At 41.0% G+C, this 27100-nt stretch overlaps 1 protein-coding gene across 1 annotated transcript in view; it reads left to right on the top strand.

Annotated features, from left to right (window-relative positions):
- HECTD4 (HECT domain E3 ubiquitin protein ligase 4) overlaps positions 1-27100 on the top strand; it is a 187886-nt gene that overhangs the window by 98020 nt on the left and 62766 nt on the right. The window contains exons 22-44 of the mRNA XM_065889553.1: positions 1383-1502; positions 2628-2732; positions 3790-3953; positions 4544-4777; positions 5781-5973; positions 6167-6271; positions 6751-6839; positions 7226-7401; positions 9874-10009; positions 10103-10244; positions 10334-10500; positions 12992-13138; positions 13823-14007; positions 16028-16181; positions 17291-17571; positions 17785-17974; positions 18967-19048; positions 20063-20265; positions 20966-21101; positions 21909-22091; positions 22558-22722; positions 23118-23287; positions 24197-24312. Coding sequence (XP_065745625.1) covers positions 1383-1502; positions 2628-2732; positions 3790-3953; positions 4544-4777; positions 5781-5973; positions 6167-6271; positions 6751-6839; positions 7226-7401; positions 9874-10009; positions 10103-10244; positions 10334-10500; positions 12992-13138; positions 13823-14007; positions 16028-16181; positions 17291-17571; positions 17785-17974; positions 18967-19048; positions 20063-20265; positions 20966-21101; positions 21909-22091; positions 22558-22722; positions 23118-23287; positions 24197-24312 — 3643 coding nt within the window. The remainder of the gene's footprint in view (positions 1-1382; positions 1503-2627; positions 2733-3789; positions 3954-4543; positions 4778-5780; positions 5974-6166; positions 6272-6750; positions 6840-7225; positions 7402-9873; positions 10010-10102; positions 10245-10333; positions 10501-12991; positions 13139-13822; positions 14008-16027; positions 16182-17290; positions 17572-17784; positions 17975-18966; positions 19049-20062; positions 20266-20965; positions 21102-21908; positions 22092-22557; positions 22723-23117; positions 23288-24196; positions 24313-27100) is intronic.

Genomic DNA, 27100 nt, shown 5'->3' with positions numbered 1-27100 from the left:
TCTCTGAACTATAAGGGCAAATGGTCTTAAATCCCATCAAGGGAGAGTTTTAGGGTAAAAATAGGGAACTTCTTAACTGTGTATACTGAGATGGTGAAACACATTATTGGGCAAGTTATAGAATCCTCTTTCCCTTATCTTTTAGGGTAGTGAAGATTCCCAGATGTCTGGAGGGGTTTAAGACTTGCCCCTCAAACTCTCACCTTAGCTGGAAGCAAGAGAATTTAGAAAATTCTTTATTGGGCCTTTCAAAAAATATATCTCCTGGCATCAGTCTTTCCCACTTCACAGCTCCTGGCAGTAGCTACCCCCATTTCCTACATTCAAATAATATGACTGTTTAAAATGGAAATGGAAGAGGTTGCCATTTTAGAGGGTGTCATTTTGTTTCTCCTTTAAAAAACAGTAACTTGCATCTTCTGATGTAAGCTAACCTCCACCTGCTGTAGACATTAGTGTTAAATGTGGAGGCTTACTACATGGACAAAAGTAACTCTTACTTTTCCAGTGGTCCCTGGCTGGTGTCCCCCAAAGGTGCAGAAGGGTAAGAAATCACAAAATGATTAAGCATCCAGGGCTAAAAGTGCAGCTTTTAGATCCAAACTGAGCTCAGAGGTGGTCACAGTGTGCATTACAAGACAGAATTAGGTATTTACGGAAGCCAGAGCCTTATTCTTCCTGTGAAAGTATTTGAGTGCCAAATGATGTCTAAATGTTTTTTCCTCCATATTAGAAAGTTGGTTAATTGTATATAAATGAATAGCTTTCATTGAAGAAAAATATTGGTACATGAAAACTGACCCAAGAAGAAGCAGCCCCCTTTCTGGCCCAAATTTGTGTCATTTCTTTTTACACCATTAAGCAACATTCTAAGAATATATGGCTTATTTTCAATTTGTTGCATTTTTTAAAATCCTTATTCATTGAATTTTTTTTTTACTTTCATTTTTTATGTTAGATATAACCATCTTGCCATCTGTATTTGTTCACTTTATTAATTTTGGGGAGGATTTAAGGGGGCAAACTATACCTGTTATTAATGGGCTATATGTCATTACTTAGGATTAAAATAGCTACTTTTAAAAATACATATAATAGCTGAGTACAACTATTTTAATGTGAGGTCCCCAAGCCAATTAAATTGCAGTAATATTTGATACTACTCTGTGGCTGCCCTGTAAATACCAATGGCTGGTTGCATCTAAACAAGTATCAGTTGTACTTAAAAAAAAAGAAAAAAAATCGGGAAATATTAGTTATACTGACACCAGTGCCTGGTTATAAATGTATTTTTAAACAAACATTTTTTTGCAGCCTTTTTATTTGTAGATGTTGTTTTTGTTTTTCTTTTACAGTCTAACAGTATATTTTCTGTTTTGAAGTTGGTGATATACGCGGGGCCTAACACAAACAGTAGGAAGGTTGCTGAGTATGGAGGCAACACACTGGGATATGGCAGCCGTAGTGTCTTAGGAACTGGTTGGCCGAAAGACTTGGTGAAGGTATGGTATCCAGGGACATTTGCTTCCTAGAAAAGAAAATGAACTTGCATTCCCTGTGGGCCCAAGTATTAACTCTATTTCTAGAAGACATTTGCCACGGGGGCTTTTGTTGAGGTGGGGCTACCTCGGTAGGCCTGTAAACTCACTACTTTGTTCAGAATGACCCTCCTTTCACTCGTAAGGCATCAGACCCCTATCCGCTCCAGAATTTGTACCTATCTGTTCCATAGGTTACTCCATGGGCTGAGGTTGTCAGCATTTCTTTCCCTGTCCATTGAAAGGACTGCTAGTTCTTCCCACTCACTTATTCTCTAGACTCCCTTATGATGGGTGTCCTAGAACCATAGGGCCATTGCCGTTTTAAAATGTGGAATCAGTGTTTTCAAATGAATTGGGGGCTTTGGAGCAAAAATAACTATCCATTCTCAGACTGATGAGATTGGAGCCATGCTTTGTAATGTGGGCCCTTGAACTATAACATATCTACCTAGAATATGAATATGAACTGAAATGCCCACTATAACCTGAAAACCTCTCCAGAGTCTGCTCCCAGAGCCTTTATCTCACATATATTATGTACCCTCTTTAATTCAGCCATAGGCAGCAAGTTACCTCCAGAGGTATAGTCCAGATGCATCCAAATCTGGATCAGCACAATACTTTTAATTGTTCTCTGATTTCCTGCATTTTGTTTCTTACTCATGGTATTGATTCAGCAATACAGAGCAAGGTCTTTCATCACTCTGTGTTCTTCAAGCTAATGGCTATTTGCCCACCTTATTGGCACAAGTGAGGTGGTGAGATGGAGGAGGGGGGAGGGCAGAAAGTGTAGAAATCTGAGGAATTTATTGAAATTACGTTCAAGATTTGATCTTTACTCTGATCCTGCTATTGGGCAATCGTGGCCATTTCACAGATGCCTCATTCCCAAAGCTACCTGGTCAGGAGAGACAGCTGAAAGGTTGGCGTCCAGATTAGAGGGGATGGAATTTGAATCAAAAAGCGAGTGAGAAAAGAAGTGAAATGTTGGCTGTGGTCCTTCTGAAAGTAAATCTCTGAAATTCATTGCTCTCTTGAAAATTGTGTCTTGTTTTTAAAGTGCATTTTCCCCCCTTAAATTTTAAGGTGGAAGGAGATACCGTCACCTTCTCCTTTGAAATGAGAAGTGGCCGTGAACACAACACTCCCGATAAAGCTATGTGGGGCTTTGCTTGCACAGTTCGCGCTCAGGTACTTGAATCTAACCACTGCTGTAGGCATAGTGTACTTTTTCCTGTGTGCCTTGGTTACGTACATCATACTTGCCTTGGAAACAAGGCAAAATATGAGCTGCTGTTTCATCCATCTCTTCCATTTGGCAGTAGTAGACCACTAATAGAAGTAGCAGTTTTATGGAATAAAACTAGCTGGGACCTAAAATCAATACAGCACCACAGAAAGAATCCCTTGCTAGGGGCTCCATCTTCAAAGCCTGGAGAGGTGGTCTGCCTCCAGCATCTTTCCAGAGGGTGAGGAAGACTCAAACACCTAGTAGAAGTGAGCCCTTGGATTCTGGGTTTTAAGAGTAGTAGAATCGGATTATTTTTATTCTGCTCCCAAAGGCTCTTCTTGCTAGTCTAGATCTGTCTCTGCTTAATTACTCATGTTACACTCTGTATATAGGTTTAATCTACTCCTTTTAACAGTACCAGTTACTTTCCTCCCAGGAATCTATTTAAATAAATTAAAACATATTTTCAGACTTGGCAGTTGCTTAAGTTTAACCAAGCCAAGGATCTCTGGAGTGGGATTATCTGCTAGAATGTAAGCTCCACGAGGGCAGGCCTCTTTGTTTTGTTCTCTGCTTTATCTCAGGCACCTAGAACAATGGCTGGCACACAATAGGCACTCAATAAATATTTATTGAATGAATTCAGCGTAATCATTGACAGCATCTTCGTTCAAGCACAGAATGGAGGTGACAAAATGAAATAGTGATTTATACCTCGATAGGTACAGCAGAGAGGAAGCTATCCAAAAAATCTTGCATGTGATTTATGCTGTTTCTAATATGGAGTCTTACTGACTCTTCTCTCTCCAGAATTGTGTTGAGACTTCACTCTGTGGTCATTCCAGTGCCGCCATCTATCTACTCATGGTGTTGGGTGCTGTCTCTGTGTCCCATAGCAATGATACTTGATACTGCTCCATGAGCCCCTGTGGTTGGGGACAGTGCAGTGTGGTGCAGTGCAGGTGAAGCGCTCCTCCACGTAACTGACCAGTCTGGTTTGCCCTGTCTGCATTGTAGGAGTCTTCAGAGGATGTGTCGGGAGGCTTACCTTTTCTGGTAGACCTGGCTTTAGGTCTGTCTGTGTTAGCTTGTTCTATGTTAAGAATCCTATACAACGGACCAGAAATTACCAAAGAAGAAGAAGCCTGTCAGGAGCTGCTGCGGTCCAAACTTTTACAAAGGTAAGAAAAGGCTCAAATGGGACTAGTTTTGCTTGCAAAGGAAAAAGGACTTTATGTGGAAAAGTACTTTTAGTACATTTCCCAGCTGATTGTGCCTACTGCCTGCCAATCCCATGGGTATCACTGTGTCTAAGAAATAAGATGAAAATTACATCAAAGTGCCTTGTGGCCCTTACTTTACTAAGTTTGAAATTACACCCTTGAACTGTGTAAGCTTTTCTCCAACCCAAATACTGTATACTTAAGTTAAAGGATCCCCAAAAGGATGGGAAGATGGACAATAAAGCAAACATAGCAAAGTGTTCCTTCTGGAATCTTGGCTGTGGGTATATGAGTGTTAACTGTGTAATTCTTCCAACTTTTCTGTATATTTAAAAGTTTTCATAATAAAATGTTGGGGAGGAGGTAGAGTCTCAAAGATGGGGTTTCATATAATGCTCATTTTTCTTTAGCCTCTGGAGGAGGTTTCATGGATAAATACTTAATACATAATGTGATCCTTGAAATGTTGAATATCGATATATCTGCAAACTTCAAGTAGCTTTCCAGATAGAAGAGGAAGTGAAGAATCTCTCTTTCTTTATGTTCAGGTGCCAGTGGCAGGTGGAGGCCAATGGTGTGATCTCCCCTGCCCTTACTCCAAGCCCGTCTCCACTGCCTCTGACCATCGAGGAAGACAGAGAATTCACTTACCCCTCTGACGTCCTCGTGCCTCCTGTTGGAAACTACTTTGACCTGCCCCGGATCAGGCTGCCTCCAGGAATCATGATAAAGCTCAGGGAAATTTCTGGGCGTGCCAGACCTCAATTTAGACCAAGTATAAAGTATGTTGCTATACAGCACTTTATTTTCCCAATGAAAAAATGTTTAAACAAGCAAAGGGGGTGTGTTTCTTCTTGTAGTCTAGCAGATGAACCTTTCATTTTACATGTACTTGATGAATGTTAACCAGGTGCTCTGGAGAGTACCCCCAGGTGGTGTTCCAGGTCGGTGGGTTCAAAGCATGGGCTCTCAGTCAGCAACGTTAGTATCGCCTGAGAACTTGTCAGTTCTTGGGCCCCATTTCACACCTGCTGAATCAGAACCTCTGAGGATGGGGCCCAGTAGTAATCTGTGTCTTGACAGGTTTTCCATACGATTCTGATGCATGCTAACATTTGACAAGTTCTAGGTTTTTCTCAGGTGGTTTGACCTTCTACTTGAAGGTAGTCATCAACTTTGGTTTCCATAGGGTCTAGAGACATTTCTTTATTTTCAGTGCCTAGAGAGATGGTAATCTTTAATCTAGAATGTGAGGTCTTGCAGTTACCAATGTCTTTGTGGCATTCTAGCTTAAAGTTAAGTCTGTTTTGCGGGCCTCTGCTCTGCCTTCTGAGGCAAGATTGGCCATTTCAGAGAGAAGAATTTGAAGAATAGATGAAATTTAACATGAAAAAATACAAAAGCACCATTGTTTTCAGCCCAACATCCATACGCCCAAAATACTACCAGCCGTAATACTGCATAAAATTAATTGGCAGATATATCGTGCCAAAGATCTTTTATTAACCTCGGACCTATTCCAGCTCTAATATAACACCAGTTCAAAATTTACAAATCATAGAAAATGAAGTCTGTTTAATTTTGATTTTCAGCTTCATCGGCCAATATCAGTTTTATCAGGTAAATATATCAAATTATTGCCAACTTGTAATAAAGAAAGTGTGGTGAATATTTAACATACTTAAATCAAAGAGTACATTCTTCCATCTATAAAATACAGTATTGGTAAGTTGAGAACTTACCAATTCTAGTCATATAGCTGACTAGTTTCCCTTGTGATCGCAGAGAAGTAATCCAGCCAGACGTGATGGAGGAAATGGTGGTATCATGTGTCATTAAGCACTTGAACTTGGTTGATGCACTGCAGTCCCTAATAAATTTCCAGTATCAAGAAGAACATGCTGAGGAATATGATTTATTGTGTAAAATCATGGGAGAGACATTTAAGAAACTCAATGCCATGGAGAGACAGCTGCAGGTAAGTGAAAGTTAAAACATTTAGACGTCTCTTATAACTGTGGGAGATGACTTCTTTCCTAGAAATTTAATGAAGTTTAAAAAGTGATCTGAATTTTAAAAAGATTATTGCGACTAAAATTTCTGAATTTACAGATTGCATTTGTTTTTATTTTGCATCTAGTTTCACGTTGTTTTATATTTTAATGTGTCAGAGTGTTGCAGAATTGGAACAGAAATGGCAAAGTGAGGTTGATGATGCCATGCAGGGGAAACTGGAGAACAACATGCCTTTCTTCTATGATTACCATTTTAATGAGGTGAGCAAGCTGTATGACTCATCACTGGGGCATTGCTATTTGTAGTACAATGGTATATACTGTGTGCGTAGAGATAACATCATTTTTTAAATGTTGCATACCTTGAAACATACCCATTGTTTAAAAAGGGTTAAATAAGGTTGATTAGATTCGCATGTCAGTGATACAAAGAATAAGTTACTCGTTATTTAATTGATTAATAGTTTTATAAAGCAGTTATCATCATTATCAAATTCTGCTTTCAAGCCTTTAAAAAAAAAATAAGAGTTATAAGCACTGAAGAAATCCCCAGAAAGTAGTCATTGCCATTTTTAATCATTAAAATATCAAATAGTAACTTACAAATGTGCTTCTGGTGTAGAAATATGGACCAAAGGTGGGTTTTTTCCCTGAAATTTTCTGTTCCTTTTAACACGTACAGTAAAACTCAGTTTTTGCAGATTCTGCATATAATCTTTTCTTGATTTTTCCTTCTTTAGAATAAAATGAAAGAACTAGAACTTTTGTGTTCAATGAAGGAAGTCTCCTTTGATGGAAATGATCTTGAAAACATGGTCCTATCTCTGAGGTTAGTGATGTTAGTAACTGTGTAAAGCTAATTTATCACCTTGATGCTCAAAACAAAATGCAAAGATCTCATCTCTTAACAGATATTTTAAAAAATATTGTGCATTCAACTAAATATTTTAGAGTTGGAACTTATTTGGTATTTGGAAACTTTGATTTTAGCCTTCAGAAGTTAGCATATAGGCACTTGAAACTGGGCAAAAGGAACTAAAACTGGCCACAGTTTATAGCACGGCTCTCCTCGAATGGGGAAGGGGGAAGGCGAGCAATATTTATCAGGTTACTTTTGCTTAGGTTCCCCTCTATCTTTTCATATCCTTTGTAATGAAACACTTTAGTTTTGGTAAACCAGGAGACAACTAAATGCACATCAGTCTTTCTTTATAGGGAGAAGTTCCTACAAGAAGTGAATTCTCTTATTCAGAAACCCTCGCACCCACTGGCTAAAACGAAGACGTTAGTGAAGAGTCTAATGAACCGAGCTGAGCTGTTGCTGCACGTCACCATTGCGGCCCAGTCCGGCCTCACAAGAAGCATCTCAGGGACCCCCGCAGAAACACCGGGTACTGCTGACAGCCAGCCCTGAAAGGCTGTCTGCGCTAGTCTGTTCATAAAACATACATCAGCTGCTTTAAAAAAAAAAAGAAAAAGAAAAGAAAATCACTCTTGTGTACTCGTAGAAAGGAAAAAAAGGAAATTTCAACTTTTTAATTTTGCCTTTTACTTTTTCCAGCCAAGAAGTACTTTTCATTGAATTCATGTGGTGTTTTGTGAGTCATCTGAGCATCAGGGGTGCCTCGTCATCTGCCTTGTTTAGTTTTGAGGGGAAGCATCTAAGGAGCCCAATAACATGTATTTTTATAATCCCAGTGCCCCTCATTTTTAGATTATGGATTGTCATTTTCATAGTAACATATAATTAGTCAACATTGTGAATCCTGGAATGCATCATATTTTTCTCTTTACTTGAAGCTGAGTTTGCATTTCCTCTTTAGTAATTATGTGGAACCTTCTAGCATGAATTTCCACTATTAATTTTCTTCCTAGTCACATTTTTTTTTAATTAATTAATTTTATTTATTTATTTTTGGCTGCGTTGGGTCTTCGTTGCTGCACGTGGGCTTTCTCTAGTTGTGGCGAGCAAGGGCTACTCTTCATTGTGGTGTGCGGGCTTCTCATTGTGGTGGCTTCTCTTGTTGCGGAGCACGGGCTCTAGGCATGCAGGCTTCAGTAGTTGTGGCTCACGGGCTATGGAGTGCAGGCTCAGTAGTTGTGGCGCGTGGGCTTAGTTGCTCCATGGCATGTGGGATCTTCCTGGACCAGGGCTCGAACCCGTGTCCCCTGCATTGGCAGGCAGATTCTTAACCACTGCGCCACCAGGGAAGCCCTCCTGGTCACATTTTAATTGCTAGCTTGAAAACGCATTTCTCAGGGAAATCAACGAGTCTTCTTACTTAAACCAGATCCACACACTGGGCAGAGCCCATAATAGCAAGTGTTAATTCTTGCCCTGAGAGAAGAAGTCATAAACATGTTCTTTTCTTCTTTTTTTTTTTTTAATTTATTTAATTTATTTTTATTTTTGGCTGCATTGGGTCTTCATTGCGGTGCGTGGGCTTCTCATTGCAGTGGCTTCTCTTATTGCGGAGCACGGCGTGCGGGCTTCAGTAGTTGTGGCGCATGGGCTTAGTTGCTCCGCGGCATGTGGGATCTGCCCGGGCCAGGGCTCAAACCTGTGTCCCCTGCATTGGCAGGCGGATTCTTAACCACTGCGCCACCAGGGAAGCCCATAAACATGTTCTTAAATGAAAGACTCCATGTTGTCTAGACCCATTGCCTGATGGACACTGTGGAGCAAGTGAACTTGTTTTCATCCCATCTGATTGCCCAGGGCTCCTCTCACTAGGGAGAGAAGTCTAGGATGACTCCCAGGTTTCTGACCCCAGTAATAGGGTTCCCCTGCAGCAAGGGAAGCATGCCAGGTGTGCAGTATGAACACATGCTAAGATGGTCAGCTACACCATGTCCCTGGCCACATTAGCCCGTGTTCATTAAAGGTCCCATGAAAGACTTACCCACTCAGTAAGCCTGGTGGTGCTTTCCAAGAGGCTTTTGGCATTAGAGATGATGAACCAGTAGTTCCCTAAGAGATAATGTCTTCAAAAATTATAATTTTCTTAGATTGAAGCTATCTAACCATTTTTAAGACAGGTTCAAAATGACCTCAACTTTCTTAACATCTTTTTTTCTTAACCTATCTTCACATGCAGTTTTGTCTGCTTCCATTAAAGTGTTCTTTTACAAAACAACTGTTTCCTTGATAGGAGTATATATCTTATAGGAAGGGCTGGTCAGATTCTAGCTAAAGTGTGATGTTTACTCACATCAACTATGATCAAAGCAGAGGTATCACCAAATGGCAGTAAGTCAGCGAAATAAATCCAGCATTAAAGGGGGAACAAAGGCCATCTCTAAAAAAAAAAAAAAAAGATCTGGATTTTGGATTAAGATTTTTTACTTCCAGAAATTACTTTCTCTGTCCTCTCTTGCTTTTTGGAATGCTTAATATTAAAGTTAACACTGATGGTTTACGAAATTAAATGAATTTTTTAGCCTTTCTTTGGAAACCCAACTTGATAAAAAGAGTTTAGTTTTTCAAGATAAAGTAATTTTTAACCTTGATATTCGAGGTTTTAAACCTCAGTATTCAAGGTTTTAAAAAATTGGCCTAGGGAATTCCCTGGCAGTCCAGTGGTTAGGACTCTGCACTTTCATTGCTGAAGGCCCGGGTTCAGTCCCTGGTTGGAGAACTAAGATCCCACAAGCTGTGCGGCACGGCGCCCCACGCCCCCCAAAAAAAAAAAAAAATTGGCCTAAAAATCATCTGTGTGCTGTGCTAGCTGGTTTGGTGGCTGAACTGGAAAGCAAAGATACTCTTAGACAGTTCGGTGGTTCCTTGTTACTTTTCGCTGTTGCTGCCATCCTTAGAAATAGGATAGCAGATATGTCAACGTTCTTCCTCCTTTCTGTTCCAGCTTGTAAATCAGCCTCTGAAACAAAGGTGATATCTCATGCTGTGCGGCAGCCTGTTTTTCTTCGCAGCATGTCGGCTCCTTCTGACCTGGAAATGATTGGTAATGAAGATTTGGAATTTACTAGAGCAAATCAGAGGTAAATAGCTAATGGCCAAGGTCGGATTCCCACCTGCGGCTGAACGCTGTCATCGCAACACACTCCCTGAGCGGCTTTCTTGTTTGGCTGTAGGCGGCGCCACGTGACCAGCCACCGCAGCAGCTCCTTCACGCTTCTGCAGTCATTGGCCATCGAGGACAGCAGGGACAAGCCCACCTACAGCGTCCTGCTGGGGCAGCTGTTTGCTTTCATCGGCACCAACCCTGACCAAGCTGTACGTCACGTTTTGCCAACCACAGGTGGATAGCACGAGGAGTCGTGTGACAGCTGGAGTCAGGTGTACTTCCTTTTCATACGTTTCAGGTGTCCAGCAGCAGCTTTCTTTTGGCTGCGCAGACAAGGTGGCGGCGGGGAAACACTCGCAAGCAGGCGCTGGTGCACATGCGGGAATTGCTGACGGCTGCCGTGCGAGTCGGGGGAGTGACACATCTGGTGGGTCCGGTGACGATGGTCCTTCAGGGAGGACCCAGGTCAGTTGTTTCTGTTAGTTTATACTGTCCTGTCTGGAATGGGCGAAAGCCATTCCAGAGATTACTCTTGGAGCAAGATCTTAGATTTTAATGTTTTCCCATAAAATAATATACTTTAACAAAACTGGTACAGGATTTAATTTTAAAAATTCAGCACATATAACAGAAAGTAAAAGCCTCCTTCCCTTCCCTTCCTAAATTCCACTCTGTTCATTAGAGCTTGTTGTATCAACTACGCATACGTAATAGCTATTTCATTCTCTTCGTATGCTTAAGTGTGTATGTGTATGATTTTTTTAAAACTCAGTTCAAATTATATTACACAGGCCTTACTGTAATCAGTTGTTTTCCTCAATATATCTTGGATATCTGTGTCTTTTCATGTCAATATGTATAGATCTGCATTATAGCTTTTAAGAACTTCATGGACCTCAGTTGTATAGATGGTTATATTTTATTTAACTCATCCACTACTGATGAACACATAGGTTCATTCATTCATTCATTCATTCATTCATTTAATGGTACGCGGGCCTCTCACGTTGTGGCCTCTCCGGTTGTGGAGCACAGGCTCCAGACGCATAGGCTCAGCAGCCATGGCTCACGGGCCCAGCCGCTCCGCGGCATGTGGGATCCTCCCAGACCGGGGCATGAACCCGTGTCCCCTGCACCAGCAGGTGAACTCTCAACCACTGCGCCACCAGGGAAGCCCTAGGTTCATTTATTGTTTCTTTCTCTCTTTCATTTTCCCTCTCCTTCCTTTCTTCCACCCTTCCTTTCTTCCTTCTTTCTGTTTTGGTTTCCTTTTGCATTAACAATAGTACTGCAGTCAACAACCTTATATCCCTATATTTTTGGTGCTTATTTTTACTAGATCAGATTCCTTTTTTTTTTTTTTAATTAATTTATTTATTTTTGGCTGCGTTGGGTCTTCATTGCTGCACACAGGCTTTCTCTAGTTTCATGGAGCGGGGGCTGCTCTTTGCTGTGGAAGAAACAGAATTTTAGTTCTTGCTCACGTCCATTGCAGGTCTGTCTTGGCTCATGGTAATCACAGAGAGCTCAGGACAGAGGAGGAGACCACCATCTCGAAAGCTTTCAGGGCCCTTGTCAGAGCTCTGGCTCGTTGGCCAGACTAGTCACATGCCCACCCAACCACAGCGGTGCCCAGAGGCGTAGTAACACCAGTGACTGCCACAGCTTACTTCCAGAGTAGTTTCTCTGTAACAGTGGCAGCATTATTCCTTTTTCCCTCATTACATTTCCCTCATGACATTATTAATGCCATGTGTCAGACATCTAAAAAAAAAATGCAGAAAATCCCAAAGTATAAAATAAAAATGACCTGTAAATCCAGCGTCTTAAAGTAAAACCTATTAATGTTTTAGTGTATTTGTCCAGTCTTTAGTCTAACCGTAGTGATCTCCTATAATGTTTTTAGTGCTCGGATAGCACTGCATCATATCCCTGGACCTTTTTTAAGCCAATTTCCTGTTTTTAAACCTTAGTTTTTATTTATTTTTACTATTATAAACAATATTATGTTGTATATCTTTGTAGATAAATCCGATAGTTCCAGTTTTCAGCTAACATTAATTGCCATAGAATCTATCCCAGGTTGTGTTTTTACATTGGGAAAGTCTTATTTCCCAACAGGATTCTCACATTCTGCTCATAATCAAGAGTACGAACTTGCAAAGGACGCTTCGCTAATCTATCTGTGTCTTGGTTTTCTCATTAGTGCAATTGCATTTACAGTATTCAGTGCTGCATGGAATGTCGTAGCCATGCCTCAAATGAATGGTTTCATTATTAAATAAGTTTGGGAAATGTTGGGTGCCATTCTCTTGCTCCTAGAGATATGAAAGACTTTAACCTTAAAAGGTTCTGAGTAGTCCTGCAGTGAGGAACCCAGCTTACCTTTACCTAACGTGGGATTTCCCAGACTTTTCTCTTTTTTTTTGGCTGTGTTGGGTCTTCGTTGCTGCACACGGGCTTTCTGTAGTTGTGGCGGATGGAGACTACTCTTCATTGCAGTGCGCAGGCTTCTCATTGCGGTGTCTTCTCTTGTTGTGGAGCATGGGCTCTAGGCGCACGGGCTTCAGAAGTTGTGGCACACAGGCTCTAGAGCGCACGCTTAGTAGTTGTGGCGCACAGGCTTAGCTGCTCCGTGGCATGTGGGATCTTCCTGGGCCAGGGGTCGAACCCGTGTCCCCTGCATTGGCAGGCGGATTCTTAACCACTGCGCCACCAGCGAAGCCCTCCCAGACTCTTCTTGAGTGTGGGCATTGTCTTTGAGGCACACTTAGAAATCCTGCCCGACAGCCTTCTGTGATCCTGCAGTTTGGGAAACACTGATCTCCAAGATTCCTTCAGTTCTGGATTCATCTAGACACTCTTGGGTTTCTCAGAAGAACTCTCTTGCTCTTGTGTTCACTATCACCGTTCTTGACATGGTTGAGGAAGTCTGAGCTTTGGTTCTGTTCCCTAGAATTGAAGAACTAACCTGTGGTGGGATGGTCGAGCAGGTCCAGGAAGCCTTCGGCGAGACCATGACTTCTGTTGTGTCTTTGTGCGCCCGTTACCCTATTGCTTGTGCGAATAGCATCGGACTCTTATGTACTATACCTTACACCAGGTAAGCAAGGAAATGCTTTTTATTTTTAGTAAGGTACACCACAATGTAGTTGATTAAACAGAAATATTTTTTAATTAAAAAAATTGGATTTTTTGGTTTTGATTATCCAGTGACACTATCACTCTGATTAAATGAGCTTGTCTCCTGACAGACACTTAAAGTTACTATGTAAATTCCTTATTGTTGAGTTCCTGCATGATCAAATGTGGATCCCCATTAGGGATTATATTACAGTGTCAAAATGGAGAAGTTTGAAGGAAAGAAATAGGTCCCTAGGAAATTACTTATATACTGAGCAAAATTTTTTGCCTTTGCACATTTATTTCCTCTCTTAGTTACTTGATTAATAGTTTGAAGATGTCAAGAATTCATGAAGTCATTCTTTGAATCCCCTTATGATAAAGTATGTAGTTTTTTTCTATTATGGTAACCTTGTGTTGATTCCATCGATTTTTACTTTGCTGTTCTATACGAACTAACCAGAACTTGAAGTTCATTATTTATGAAGGAAAACACTCATTCTAAAAAATTTCTATGTTGAGTTATACATTGGTATCCTAAGTTGTGGACAAGAAACTATACTGACATGTTTTATGACCCTTTGATAACCTGAATCTTAAGTGAGAAGTTCCTAAGGGCTAGTCAGTTATATTTCTTTCATTCAACCCTTTCTGCCTGGCCCAGGAGTGAAGAGAAGTGCCTGGTGCGCAGTGGCCTTGTTCAGCTCATGGATCGACTGTGTAGCTTGAGCAGTCAGACTGAGTCCAGCTCCAGTGAGAAACAAACCAAGAAGCAGAAGGTGGCCACCATGGCCTGGGCAGCCTTCCAGGTGCTTGCCAACCGCTGTGTTGAATGGGAAAAAGAAGAAGGTGAGAAGCAGGATTCCTTTCTAGAGCTGATTGATTTCTTCTATTGATGTGTTTATGTATTAAGTATTTGTGCTGGATGGGGCAAAGAAAAGCTATATTAAATTACATAAGTAGATTGGTTGAATCAATTATGTTATCATGGGAGCCTCTTCATCGGCATGGTTCTATGAAAATTTACTACTCTATGACAGTAAAGAGTATCCTAACCTGGAGGACATTATGCTAAGTAAAATAAGCCAGACACGGAAAGACAAATACTGCAGCCATCTCACTTATATGTGGAATCTAAAAAAGCCAAGCTCATAGAAACAGTAGAACAGTGGTTGCCACGGTTAGGGGGCAGGGGGAAATGGGGAGATGTTGTTCAAAGGGACAAACTTCCAGTTATAAGATGAATAAGTTCTGGAGATCTAATGTACAGCATTGTGATTAGAATTAATAATATTTTATTTATACTTGAAAGTTTCTGAGAGAATTAATCTTGTGTTCTTAGCCCCTTCCACACACACAGAAAGGTAACTATGGGAGGTGATGGATGTATTCACTAACTTGATTGTGGTAATCATTTCGCAATGTATATGCATATTAAATCATCACGTTGTACACCTTTTAAAAAATTCACGTTCTACAATCTGAATATATACAATTTTTATTTGCTAATCATACCTCAGTAAAGCTGCAGGGGTTGGGAGGAACGATAACCATCTGAAAGGAGTACAGTAACCCCAGGAAATTGAAGACATCTTTCATTTCCTTTTTGTCAACACTGCTAACAGTGTCCGAATAAATATTTTTATGCAATGATTTTCCAGTTGCACTTTTGAGGTGCTATTTCCAGATTATATTTTCAGTCGCCAATCCAATTTAAAAAGTAAACTTGAAGGATAACTTCTCCATAGTATCCCAGGTATATAGCTTGTTTATTTATTCATTCACTCTGTGTCTTATTGTCCTGAGAGCCAGGCATAAGATGAATAAGGCGTCGTTCCTCACCTTAAAAAATATGGTCCAATTAAAAATAAAGATGCTGTGATGATCCATGTAAAAAAAAAAAAAAATATATATATATATATATATATGGTCCAGTGGGGGAAATAGACCAATGAACAAATAATTACCGGGTGATCAATGCCATGATCAAGGTGCACACAAAGTGCTATGGGAGCATAGAGGTCCCTACAGACCAGCTATGCTAGGGATCAGGCAAAGCTCCCCAAAGAAGGTGACATGTGAGTTTTTCTTGAAGGATAAAGAAGACTTCTAGGTAGAATGAACAGTAAATGGCAAATAATTTTTGTGGACTTTACGAGAGATGTTTGGGGAAGGCTCTGGAACTACAATGAAAATAGAAAGACCCCAAAATGTCTTTTATTGTGTTTGAGAAGAGGTAGGTGTGAGTTAAACATCAAGATGTTTTCCAAAACAGAAACAGACTCGCAGATATAGAGGGCAAGCTAGTGGTTACCAGTGGGAAGAGGGGCGGGGAGGGGCACTATAGGGGTAGGGGACTAAGCAGTACAAACTATTGTGTAAAAAATAAGCTATGAGAGTATATTGTACAACATAGGGAATATAGCCAATATTATATAATAACTATAAATGGAGTACAACCTTTAAAAATTACAAGTCACTGTGTTATACACCTGTAACTTAATATTGTACATCAACTGTACCTCACTAAAAAAAAAAAAAAAATCAAGATGTTTTCATCACAGTCAAATGGTGATTCTTGCCTGTCAATCAAAGTATGTTTCTGGGTTTTGTGTGGATGAATTATATTCAGTTTTAATTAAGAGGAATGTCTTTCCCCAACACTGAATCATTTTTCAAGTTACTGTTACCTTGTTTATGTTCAGTTGTTATCTAATGAGAAGACACTAATTGGATGGCTAATGAAATACTGAGCAGGTTAAAGAAAAATTGGGCAAAGGGAGGGCTTTAATGCAGGCTCACCACACCTGCAGACACTCCATGCCTTCCTGGAGCTTTCACTGCGCTTCTCCTTTCTTGCACTCTGAAGGTGGCTCCACAGACGCTGTGCACTCAGGTCTGGCCCGTCAAGTGTCCAGCCTTCTCACTAACCACCTCGCCCGAGCGACAGAGAGCTGCGGCAACCAGGCTGCCGGGAACGATGCCCTCCAGGACGTCCTGAGTCTTCTCAATGACCTCTCGAGGTAAGGAAGGCCCAGCTGGGGCTTCCCTGGTGGCGCAGTGGTTGAGAGTCTGCCTGCCAATGCAGGGGACATAGGTTCGTGCCCCAGTCCGGGAAGATCCCACATGCCGCAGAGCGACTGGGCCTGTGAGCCATGGCTGCTGAGCCTGCACGTCCGGAGCCTGTGCTCCACAACGGGAGACGCCACAACAGTGAGAGGCCTGCGTACCGCAAAGAAAGGAAGGCCTGGCTGGAGCTGTGGGAGGAGATGGCTTTTCCTCTGAGTGATTTGGCTTCCTTTGCGGGTGGTTGTCTTTAGAAACATCTTACTAGGCCATCCTGATATGCTCCTGCATCAAGAAAAATAGCAGAGGATGAAGTCATTGAAAAATAGCATTTAGTTCCAAAATAAGAAAATTATTTAGGTGAATATCTACATCATAAAATAACATATTATCATTTGCTTCAATACTTGACTGGCAACAGCCGCTAGCCTTTTGAGTCAATACAATTGCATTCAGTAACTAAACATCTTTACCTTCATTATAGCAAGATTAAAGAATAATCAGCCAGGACCTGTAATTAATTCGCCTTCTCATGCTGTGTCTTTAAAAGAAGATACTCTGTGGAGGTTTAATCATGTGTGAGCTGTGAGGCCCACAAAAGCTTGTCCACATAAGGCTGCTTATTCTTTGGTTTCTGCTGAAATGTAACAGGTTCAGCTGTGGCAGATCCCAGAGTCTTGAGGCCAGTACAACACTGTATGATCTCTTTGGTCTTGAAGCACTTCTTAAAAAGGAATAAAAGACTAAACTAAAAGCCTCCTACCTTGGGTTTCTAAGTCTTGGTGTTCTGTGAATCGTGCTGAACTACAGGATCTCAATTAAATAAACATCAAGTATCAGAAAATATTCAAAAATCTTTTAAAGTATTATTGGCCAATTATGAGCTTTCATCAGATGTTTACAAAAACCCTTAATTCTCCTTCATAAAAACGTATTGCCAAATCTGTGTCTTCCTCATTAAATATGAAGTCATCAGTTTGTTCAACCTCATTTAGGGAACTTCTGCTTCTGAATTTCTGTAGATAACATTCTCAGCATTGTGGACCTTTTCTTCCTCCTTTTGCAGGAGTCACATAGGTAAAGCCATCCTGAGCCAGCCAGCTTGTGTGTCCAAACTCCTCTCCCTGCTGCTTGACCAACGCCCGTCCCCAAAGCTGGTTCTTATCATTCTTCAGCTGTGCCGGGCGGCACTCCCGCTGATGAGCGTAGAAGACTGTGGGAATGTGGAGCTCCCACCCTGGAGCTACTCTGTCCCCTCCCTAAACAGCGAGCAAGAGGATCCCAGCGACCCAGCGTCCAAGATCGCCTCGTTGCTCTTAGCAAAGCTAGCAGATTACGTGGTCCCAGGTGAGTAGCCTCCTGGACGGAAGAATGGCACTGAGGCGCTCACTTCCTGTGGACGGTCAGACCGAGCTTTCCCTTGTCTACAGCTGCAGCTGTGCTTCCTGTGATAAAAGGGACAGAGCGGGAGAGAGGGAGGAAGAGAGATTCCAAAGCCAATGCTTTCCTTATACAGGGGAGCCGCACAAACAACTTCGCAATTTTTTTGTTTGCTTAAAGGATGTCAGACAGTCCTTTCTCCAACCGCTTCCGAACCTGACACCACGTTGACAAAAATCAGCCCCAAGAGTTCCTTAAAAGGAGATAAAGACCCTGGAGAAGAGAGTGAAGCAGTGGATGGCAAGCTCTCTATCTTTATCCACAAGCGGGAAGACCAGTCATCCCATGAAGTTCTCCAGCCATTACTAAGGTGATGATTGTAATAGCTATATGCCATCAAGCACTAGCCATGTTGCAGGCACTGTGCTGAGTAAGCCCCTTACAGGTATCAACTGTCTCAGCCCTCTTAACACCCCTAAGAGGTAATCAATGTTACTATCATCCCTGTCATTACGTATGGAGAAACTGAGGCAGAGCTGAAATATAAATGCAGGTCCCTCTGATGCAGAACCCAAACTTTTAACCACAACTCGGTACTGTCTCTCCAGACCCAACAGAGTGAAAATCCTGTTGAGAATGTATCATTTGTGTCCTACGAGGAGTCTATAGTGTGACCTGGGCTTTGAGAAGGAATAATGCAGCTTGGTTTTCAGTTATTGGCATCCTTCAGCCATCAGTAAATTTAGGGATACCATTGACTGTGAGGTGAAGAAATAAGAAACTTTTTTATAGCTTTATTTAATCGAAGGATGAATGGTATGATTGCTCAACAAGGAAGTAAAAATATATAATTACTGTCCAAAGATTACAAATCTACAGGGCCCTGTCAGTGGAGTCCAGGACAACGAGAAGATCCCACAGAGCACAAGGGAATTTAGGAGAGGTGTTTATGTCTCAGATGGAAGAGTCCTCTCTTCAAATAAATGACTGAATGATGGTGTCATCCTCATAATTGGATCCCTTGTCTGCCATCGTGGCAACCGAAAGCACTACTAGGCTGTTGGCATAGACTAAGCGTGGTCAGGGCAAGTCAGCACATAGATGAAGAAACTTCCAAGGAACATTCCTGGGCACTGTGAAACGTCATAGTACAAATTTGGTGAAAGATTTTTTTGAGAGCCAGGTTTAGGAGGCAGGGGGAGCTGAATTATTAGAAAGGAAGATCCAGTCATTCACACCAAGGCAGCAATCCAGGCTGTTGTTAAAATCCCCTCACTTTGGGATTTAGATCGCTCACTGAGGCCTCCCCCACCTGTGACCATGCCTGTAAAATCATTGCCTCTCTCTGCCTTCCCATTTTAGTAGCTCAGAAGGACGGCCCTTCCGACTTGGTACTGGTGCCAACATGGAGAAAGTCGTGAAAATGGACCGAGACATGACAAAGGTAACCCCAATATGAAGGAACCCGCTCCGCCAAGACCCACAGTCGAAGAACATATGCCAGGCTTCAGGTTTTCAGGAGAAATTTTTTTTTAAATTTCAAGTTACCACAGGGTGAGAAATTGAAGACAGTGGCTTAACTGAGGCCATTTTCAAGAGAACTAGTCAAAATCAATGTATCATTAACGTTAAAATGTAGAAGAGAACTCTTGGTTTTGACCTAGAAATTTTCTTAGCTCTGTTAAGAAAGTTCTACAGCCTAAAAATACTTTAAAAGTGATCAAAAAAAAAAAAAAAAAGTGACCATAGGGTGAAAGGTTAAAAGAGTAATAATAATAGATAATAAGAAATACAGACAAAAAAGCCCGTGAAAATATAAAAATATGCTCAGGCTCACAGATTACATGATAAATAATTAAAGGGAAGTAATAAAACAATAGTAGTGTATCATTTTTACCTGTCGCACTGATAATGTTAAGATCGATGGTACCCATTATTGCCAAGGTGAGGGTAAATAGGCATTTTCAAGTATCCAGAGACAAGCCTGTCCTTGGCAGTTCTGTTTGTAAAAAACAAAATAGAATCTGTGTACCCATAAATAGGGGATTTGTTAAAGAAATTATTACATTCATATAGTGAAATACTGTACAACTATAAAAAGAATCAGGTAGGTCTAAATATATAGACATGGATATTCATGATATTTTATGGTATCAGGTTCATATCAATGATCACAATTCATGATGTTTTGATAACTGATAAAAAAGAAACCAAAACTGTGTAGCGTGGCCTATGATTATGTATGTCAGAATCTGCATGGAAAAAATTCTAGAGGACTAACAGTGATCTCTGACTGGGCGAGGACAAAGGATGTTTGTGGAGATTTAACTTTCTACATATAATATTTTAATATATGAATTTATAAAAATGAGCCTGGATTAGGGGAAACAGATTTTTTAAAGTATAATGCTGAGAAGAGCGAAAAGAATATCATGAATGTCTTCAATCTGATCCCCAGGGTGGCTGCTGTGAGGTGATTACAGAAGAGGCGGCAGCTGCTCTGCGAAAAGCAACCAAGTGGGCACAGTCAGGCCTCATCGTCAGTGTCGGGCCACCCGTGGAATCGCTCAACCCAGAGACTGTGAGTGGACTGTCCACAGGGGACAAAAAGAAAACCGCCCAAACTTCCATTTGCCGAGAGAGGAACTCTGAACTTGCCAGGTAAAACCTTTCACAGGTTGGAAGCTGTCTGCACTCTTCTCAGACTTACTTTGTAAAGGATTTGTTTTGAGGGTTTTAATTTTATATCCTCCCCTTGACCTGCTGGAAATGAGGACTGAGGGCTTAAAATACCCATCCGTTGTAGTAGTTGTTCTCAAAGTCAAGTCAGAAAGTGATGACCATCCAGGTGGATCTGAGGTTGTGAGGGACAAATAGGGGGGCCCTCCAGGCTGAGTGGACATCTGTGGCTGGAGGATTGTTTTTCTGAGGAAGGCCACCACCAGGAACACCAGCTATAGTTTTTTTGAGTAGCGGAAATAGTAAACTGTCCTTGCTGCCTTTTCTTCATCCAAACGATACTTGTCACCATCCCAACTGTACACAGAAGCTTCTTTCTAGTTGGAGGAAAGATAAATGCGTGTTGCCCCTGGGAAGTTTGTGTGAGGTTCTGTGCTTGCCAGCCAGAGGCAGATGTAGTGTAGGTCCTTTCCTTGATCACGATGGTTTATACAGTTAAAGGTTTGAGGTCCATTGTTTCCAAGGCTTCTTCAGTTACCAGAAAGAATGGGAGTCACCAAAACCCACTTTTTCCAGTATTTATAACTAGAAAATGTTTGCATCTGGTGCCAAGCCTGAAGCCACTCGTCTGCCTTATTCACCATCACTGGGCACTGACACTTTTCCCTGTTGACGCTTGCAGGACCGACCCTGTCCGACCTTTCATCAGTGGGCATGTGGCGAACAGCATGGCCGCAGAAGTGATCGCCTTGCTTCACAGCTTGCTGACGGCGCCTGAGTCAAATGCTGCTCAGATATGGACCACGACAGCAGAGAAGGCTAGTACGCTGTTGCTGCTTAAAAGAGGAAGCAAGACAGAAGTTAATGTTCTGTTCTAGCAAAGGACATTCTAACAAAGAGAGAGTTCCCAGACTGGCCAGATATACTTGTTAACTGTGTTTCCCCTGAAATTTGCTTTGATTCAGTAGCTTCAACTCTGTTAACCCACATCCCCTTTCACTGCCAGTTCTGATTTCACGGAAGGCAGGCTAGTGTTCTCAGGAAAAGAATGGCACTCCTTGTTTCTCCTTCTTGCTTATATTTGATTGGTACTAACATTAGGAAATCATGTGGCCTTGGTTTATTGGATTTGTTAAGTGTACTTACTAAGTCCTAAGGAGGCCTCTGTGTGATTTACACTCCCTGAGTGCTCTGTCAGTAATTCATTTTTACAAACAGTAGTTCAGTTTCCTGAAAACTAGGGTTTGGTAATCAATTTCCCTTTTCCCAGTCATTCGTGATGTGAACACCTTATAACGTGTCCTAAAGATACCTGGGTGTTGAGATGTAGGCAGTATGCTGTTATGGTTTTCCTGCAGATAAATTTTTGCTTTAGTTTAGGGGTTTTATTAACAGTGTTTGATTCTCCCATATTTTGAGGTTGTGTATTTCCAGTTCTGTCCAATCATGTAAGGCAAATATGCCAAGAATGTCAGTGGTCATACCTGATAATTATTTCACCCCTCTCATGTCCAGAGTTCCTTTAGCACATGGGACCCAGGCACTGTTGTAGACACTGCATCATGCTTAGTATCAAAACAACCAGAGCTTTATCTCCCACTGCATGGGCTGCTTCTTACACTTAGGTTCTGTCTCGTGCGCTGATGTACATTCCACAATTGGGGAAATATGCAGAAAGCATTCTGGAAAATGGCAGCAGTAGTGGCAGAAAACTCGCCAAACTTCAGAGAATCGCCCGCCAGGCTGTCGCTGCACTGTGTGCACTTGGAGGCTTCAAAGAGACAATCAAGATGGGGTCTGAGGTTCAGGTAACCAGCCACCATCTTCCCAAGTCATCGCTTTCCCCTGTATGTAAGTCCATTGATTAATTGCTCATCTGTAAGACAAGTGTCATCCACCCAGCTGGACAAAAATCCTGGTTCCTTTAAGCTAAGAAACTCGTGAGTTCCAATCCACACTGTGCTGCAGATGAGTCAGATACTAGTGCAGTACCATGTAACGTTAACTACAGTACTTGTGTCCTGTGGTGGTGTTAATATTGGCAATGTTTCAGAATTGAAAGTTTGACTTTGTATCATATTGTGATCACCTCGACGTAAGGTTTTAAGACCTATCATTTTAACTCATGTTCAGGGCTTGGTATCTGCGTTATAAGAAACTATTACTGTAATGCCGGTAATGACAGCTGTAAGTTTCCTCTTCCCACTTGTCACATCAGATAATTGCTCACACCATCAGAGCTGGTAGGTAGTGCTAATCCCTCTGTGTCTCTAGGTTTTAGGTAGAGGAATATCAGGAAGCGTCGGAGTAGTGGCTTCTATCAATGAGCAGGAAGGTATAGCTACAGTCAAATTCCCACCCATAGACTGTAGAAAGACGTCGCAAGCATCAGACACACTGACTATTCCATTGTCTAGACTTTGTGTTCCAAGATCAGAGGTAAGGTGATTTTTAAATGCATCTTAAAATGTTACTGCAGATGGTAACCGTACTGAATGAGTAATATGCACATACACAGTACAGAAGCACAGATACTTGGTTTTCTTAAATTTTACTCGTGACATGTATTTACCTATTGGGCATAATCATTTAATAGTAACATTTGTGTGGAAATTTTTACCTGGATGACAAAATTCATTTCTTTGGTTTGGAATATTCCACAGTGTATTGTATGTTTAATTGTTTGGGTCTAGCTTGCAATTCTGTATGGTGATTTGATTCTTTTTAACTGAAATTTTGAGAATTAACTCCAGATGATAATAACACCCTCATTTCTTATAAACTAACTACTTGAATTTAACTTTTTGCCATGCCCCTCCCCCCACCGCCATCAGGCATTGCCTCTTCATAAACTGTCCATTACTGAGAAGGTAGTACAGGCAGTCCAGTCCATGTTGCTTCCTCAGGAGGGAAGTCTCTCTATTCATACCTCACTTCCTGCAACAGGAGATGGGTCAGCTCCTGTGATGGCAGTCGTTCGGCTCCTGGCTGAAATAAGAACAAGGTGAGCACCCTCCAAAGATCCCCTAATGTGCTGAGGTGGTGCAGGCACAGAGACAGGGGTCCTCCATGGGGGCCCTCTGCACCAGGCTTAGTGGGTCCGCAGCGTGAACTTCATGCCAAACTGAGTAACAGAAACCATCCTCTTGTGCTATGTTTACTACAGTTTTTGTTGCATTCCCCAGTTTCTGCACTTTGAAATAAAGTTTAGCTGTTTCCCTAAGAAAGTAAATAAACAAAATATGATTGATATATAGAGCACATACATGAGGCTCCACTGATTTGCTTTGGTTAAAGAACTTTGTCCTGTCACAGGAATTCTTCTGCAGCTTTGCCTTTTTTAAAGTGGTTCGGACCACATTAGTACCTATCTGGTCCATCTGCTTTCCAGACTGCTGAGGAGAAAATTAGGGAATGCTCGCAAGTACTGGAGTTGGAAAGAAAATACGTTTATTTACAATGAAACAACAGCAAGTTTCTTTTGACAATGAAACTTGTCAGAAAGTTCTAATATGTGTTTTGAGTTAGGTGAGAGAGATCAGCATACAGATTTCCCAAGTGTTTGGACCTCTCTTGTTCCCAGAACGTTAATATTGCCCACGGAGCGCCGGTTAGGAAGAGCTGTTAAGAGATGGTGCTGATTTCTACCTGGCACTTGGTGACTTCATTTAGGGAGGTGGCAGCCATTTTTCCCTTTTCCGATTGTCCACGCAGTGTCAGCAGTTAGTATGTGGGGCACAAGAGAAGTTATATACTTCCCAGCCAGTCCAGCTCAGAAAAAAAGCAAGAGGAATGGGGAGTTTGAACCTTGTTTAAATTAGAGGATAAAATTGATTGAAATGTTTTTCACAGTTGACTTTTTAGAGAATGACCATTGATGACTTTGAAATATTGTAAATCTTTTAACATTAAGAGCATGCCTGGTCATGGCCCAGCTTTTAGAAGACAGCTTATTTTGTGAAGAATTCATACAGCAGTGTCCAGCAGCTGTTGAAGTTCTCAACCTAGTAGCCCAGGAATGCAGTGCTGGTAAGTACCTGTTACTTTCCTTTCTACCCTATTGTCTTAAGTTTTGTCAGCACATTTATAATTTGATAATGGAATGTTAACTGTTTTCATGTACACATCCAACAGCTGAACTCTAAACACAACACTTACCACAATTTACTTTCATTTCAGATCTAGAAATGTAAATTAAAACCTTCAGTATATGCCAACTAGGAAATCAGCATTTTTCAATTTAACTTTAGGACCACTATGTCAGAGTGTTTTCTTTTCCCCATTCATATTAATTAGTTGCCTTTATTTCTCAATTAGAATTATGTATGAGCTGCAGATACTTTCTGACTATTGTCATTGGCCACATTTGAATTCAGAATCAAGAATTTGCACTAACATCCATCTTTGTGTGTGTGTGTGTGTATGGAAAAGTTCAAACAAATACAAGAATAGAGAGACTTTTTTAGTAAAATGAACCCTCACGTTTCCATCATCTAGTTTCAACAGTTATCAACTCAGAGCCAATCCTGTTTCATCTACGCTGCACCCTCCTGGATTATTTTTAAGCAGATTTTTAGATATTCCTTTATTTTATCCATAAATATTTTAGTATGTGTGTCAAAAATAAGGACTCTTAAAATAACCACAATATCAGTATCACATCTAAAAAATTTACAGTAATTCTTTAATATTATTAAATATCTAGTCAGTGTTCAACTTTCTAATGTTCTCATAAAGTAATACTTGTTTTTACATTTGTTTATTTGAATCAGGATCCAAATAAAGTTCATCTATTATAATTCATTGCTGTCTTTTAAATCTCTTTTTAAAAAAAATTCCCCTCAATATCTTTTCTTCCCTTGCAACTTATTCGTTGAAGAGTTTCCCACAGTCTGGATTTTGCTGATTATATCCTGTGGTGTCATTTAATGTGTCCTTTGGTCCTCAAATTTCCTGTAAATTGATAGTTGGCCTGGGTGTTTTTAAAGTGAAAATTTACCCTTTATCCTCAAGGACATAGTAGGACTGTAAATGTAATTGTTCACAATTAGATTAGCATTTCTCCAATGCTCTATTACTAGTATTTTCATAAACTGTAAAGAAGAAGTGGATATCCTTCCCTTCCCTAATGGTTTTAGTTTTATCCTTTTTTTTTTTTTTGGTCATTTCTGTTATCTATATTATTTACTGTCTCTCATGTTGTTTGCTTTTTTTCAGTAACTCTCTAATCTCTTTTCTGTCCTTAAATTTTTGTCCTTTTTCATGTGGCAGTGATTTCTGTTGGTTTGTTTTCGCTTTTTATCTTCATTCTGTATCTGTTTTACTTCTCAAATCTCCTTCCCTTAATAAGCATGGTTCTCTGGAGCCAACAACTGTTAAAAAAAACCTCAGAGAGGGACTTCCCTGGTGGCACAGTGGTTAAGACACCATGCTCCCAATGCAGGGGGCCTGGGTTCGATCCCTGGTCAGGGAACTAGATCCCACATGCATGCCACAACTAAGAGTTGTCCTGCCACAGCTAAAGAGCCAGTAAGCTCTAACTGAGGAGCACATGTGCCACAACTAAAGAGGCTGCCTGCCACAACTAAGGCCTGGTGCAACCAAATAAATAAATAAACTATTAAAAAAAAAAACCTCAGAGAGACCCCAAGAAAAGGGAAAAAGAACAAAAGAAAAGGAGCTTGCTTTCTTGGGTGAACTTACTTATGCTAAATACTTGCTTATAATTTACTTTTGTACTTATGGTATGTAGTTCCCTGCCTCTGCTTTCAATATTCTTGGCTTAGATTGCATCCTAAGACTTATTTGACTGATTTTAGCAAGCATATAACTTGCTGAATGAATCACTTACTATTCTATAGGACTCTTTCTGGGTATCTTTTATATATTTTATGGAATAAAGGGGTCTTACTCTGTGAAATTAACTTTGGTACTTAATGTACAAGCCAGGAATCATAATAATTTAGAGCAAATGGTTTTAATAATAACCCACTAACCCATTTTTTTCTGTGGAAAAGAACCCTGTGGTAAGAAAGAGTTGGAAAGAAACGTGGGGGAAGTTCTTACTAATTTTTACAAAAGAGAAGACTATGAGCTTATACATAGCGATTTATATTCTAAAATACTGTCCTATGTCAAGTGCAACAGTCCTTAATACTCACTTATTAGATTATCAGAAAGAACTCTGAGGTTAAATGTAGATATCCAAGTTTGCTGATTCCTGAGTCATTTACCTGTATTTAAACAAAAACAAAAACATAAACAGGGCTTCCCTGGTAGCGCAGTGGTTAAGAATCTGCCTGCCAAGGCAGGGGACATGGGTTCAAGCCCTGGTCTGGGAAGGTCCCACATGCCGCAGAGCAACTAAGCCCGTGCGCCACAACTACTGAGCCTGCGCTCTAGAGCCCGCGAGCCACAACTACTGGGCCCGTGTGCCACAACTACTGAAGTTCATGCACCTAGAGTCCATGCTCCACAGCAAGAGAAGCCACCGCAATGAGAAGCCTGCACACCGCAACGAAGAGTAGCCCCCGCTCGCCGCAACTAGAGAAAGCTCGCGTGCAGCAACGAAGACCCAATGCAGCAAAAAAAAAAAAAAAACAACCCATATCTGAATTACTTTTCAACACAGTAGTGGATTCTTTTTTTTTTTTCTTTTTAATTAATTTATTTGTTTTTATTTTTGGCTGTGTTGGGTCTTCATTGCTGCATGTGGGCTTTCTCTAGCTGGGGTGAGCGGGGACTACTCTTCGTTGCGGTACGCGGGCTTCTCATTGTGGTGGCTTCTCTTGTTGTGGAGCATGGGCCCCAGGCGTGC

This window comes from Phocoena phocoena, chromosome 13 (genome assembly GCF_963924675.1).
Source record: "Phocoena phocoena chromosome 13, mPhoPho1.1, whole genome shotgun sequence".
Lineage (NCBI taxonomy): Eukaryota > Metazoa > Chordata > Mammalia > Artiodactyla > Phocoenidae > Phocoena > Phocoena phocoena.
Note: the sequence above shows the minus strand (reverse complement) of the source record. Positions and strands in the feature narration are given on the sequence as shown.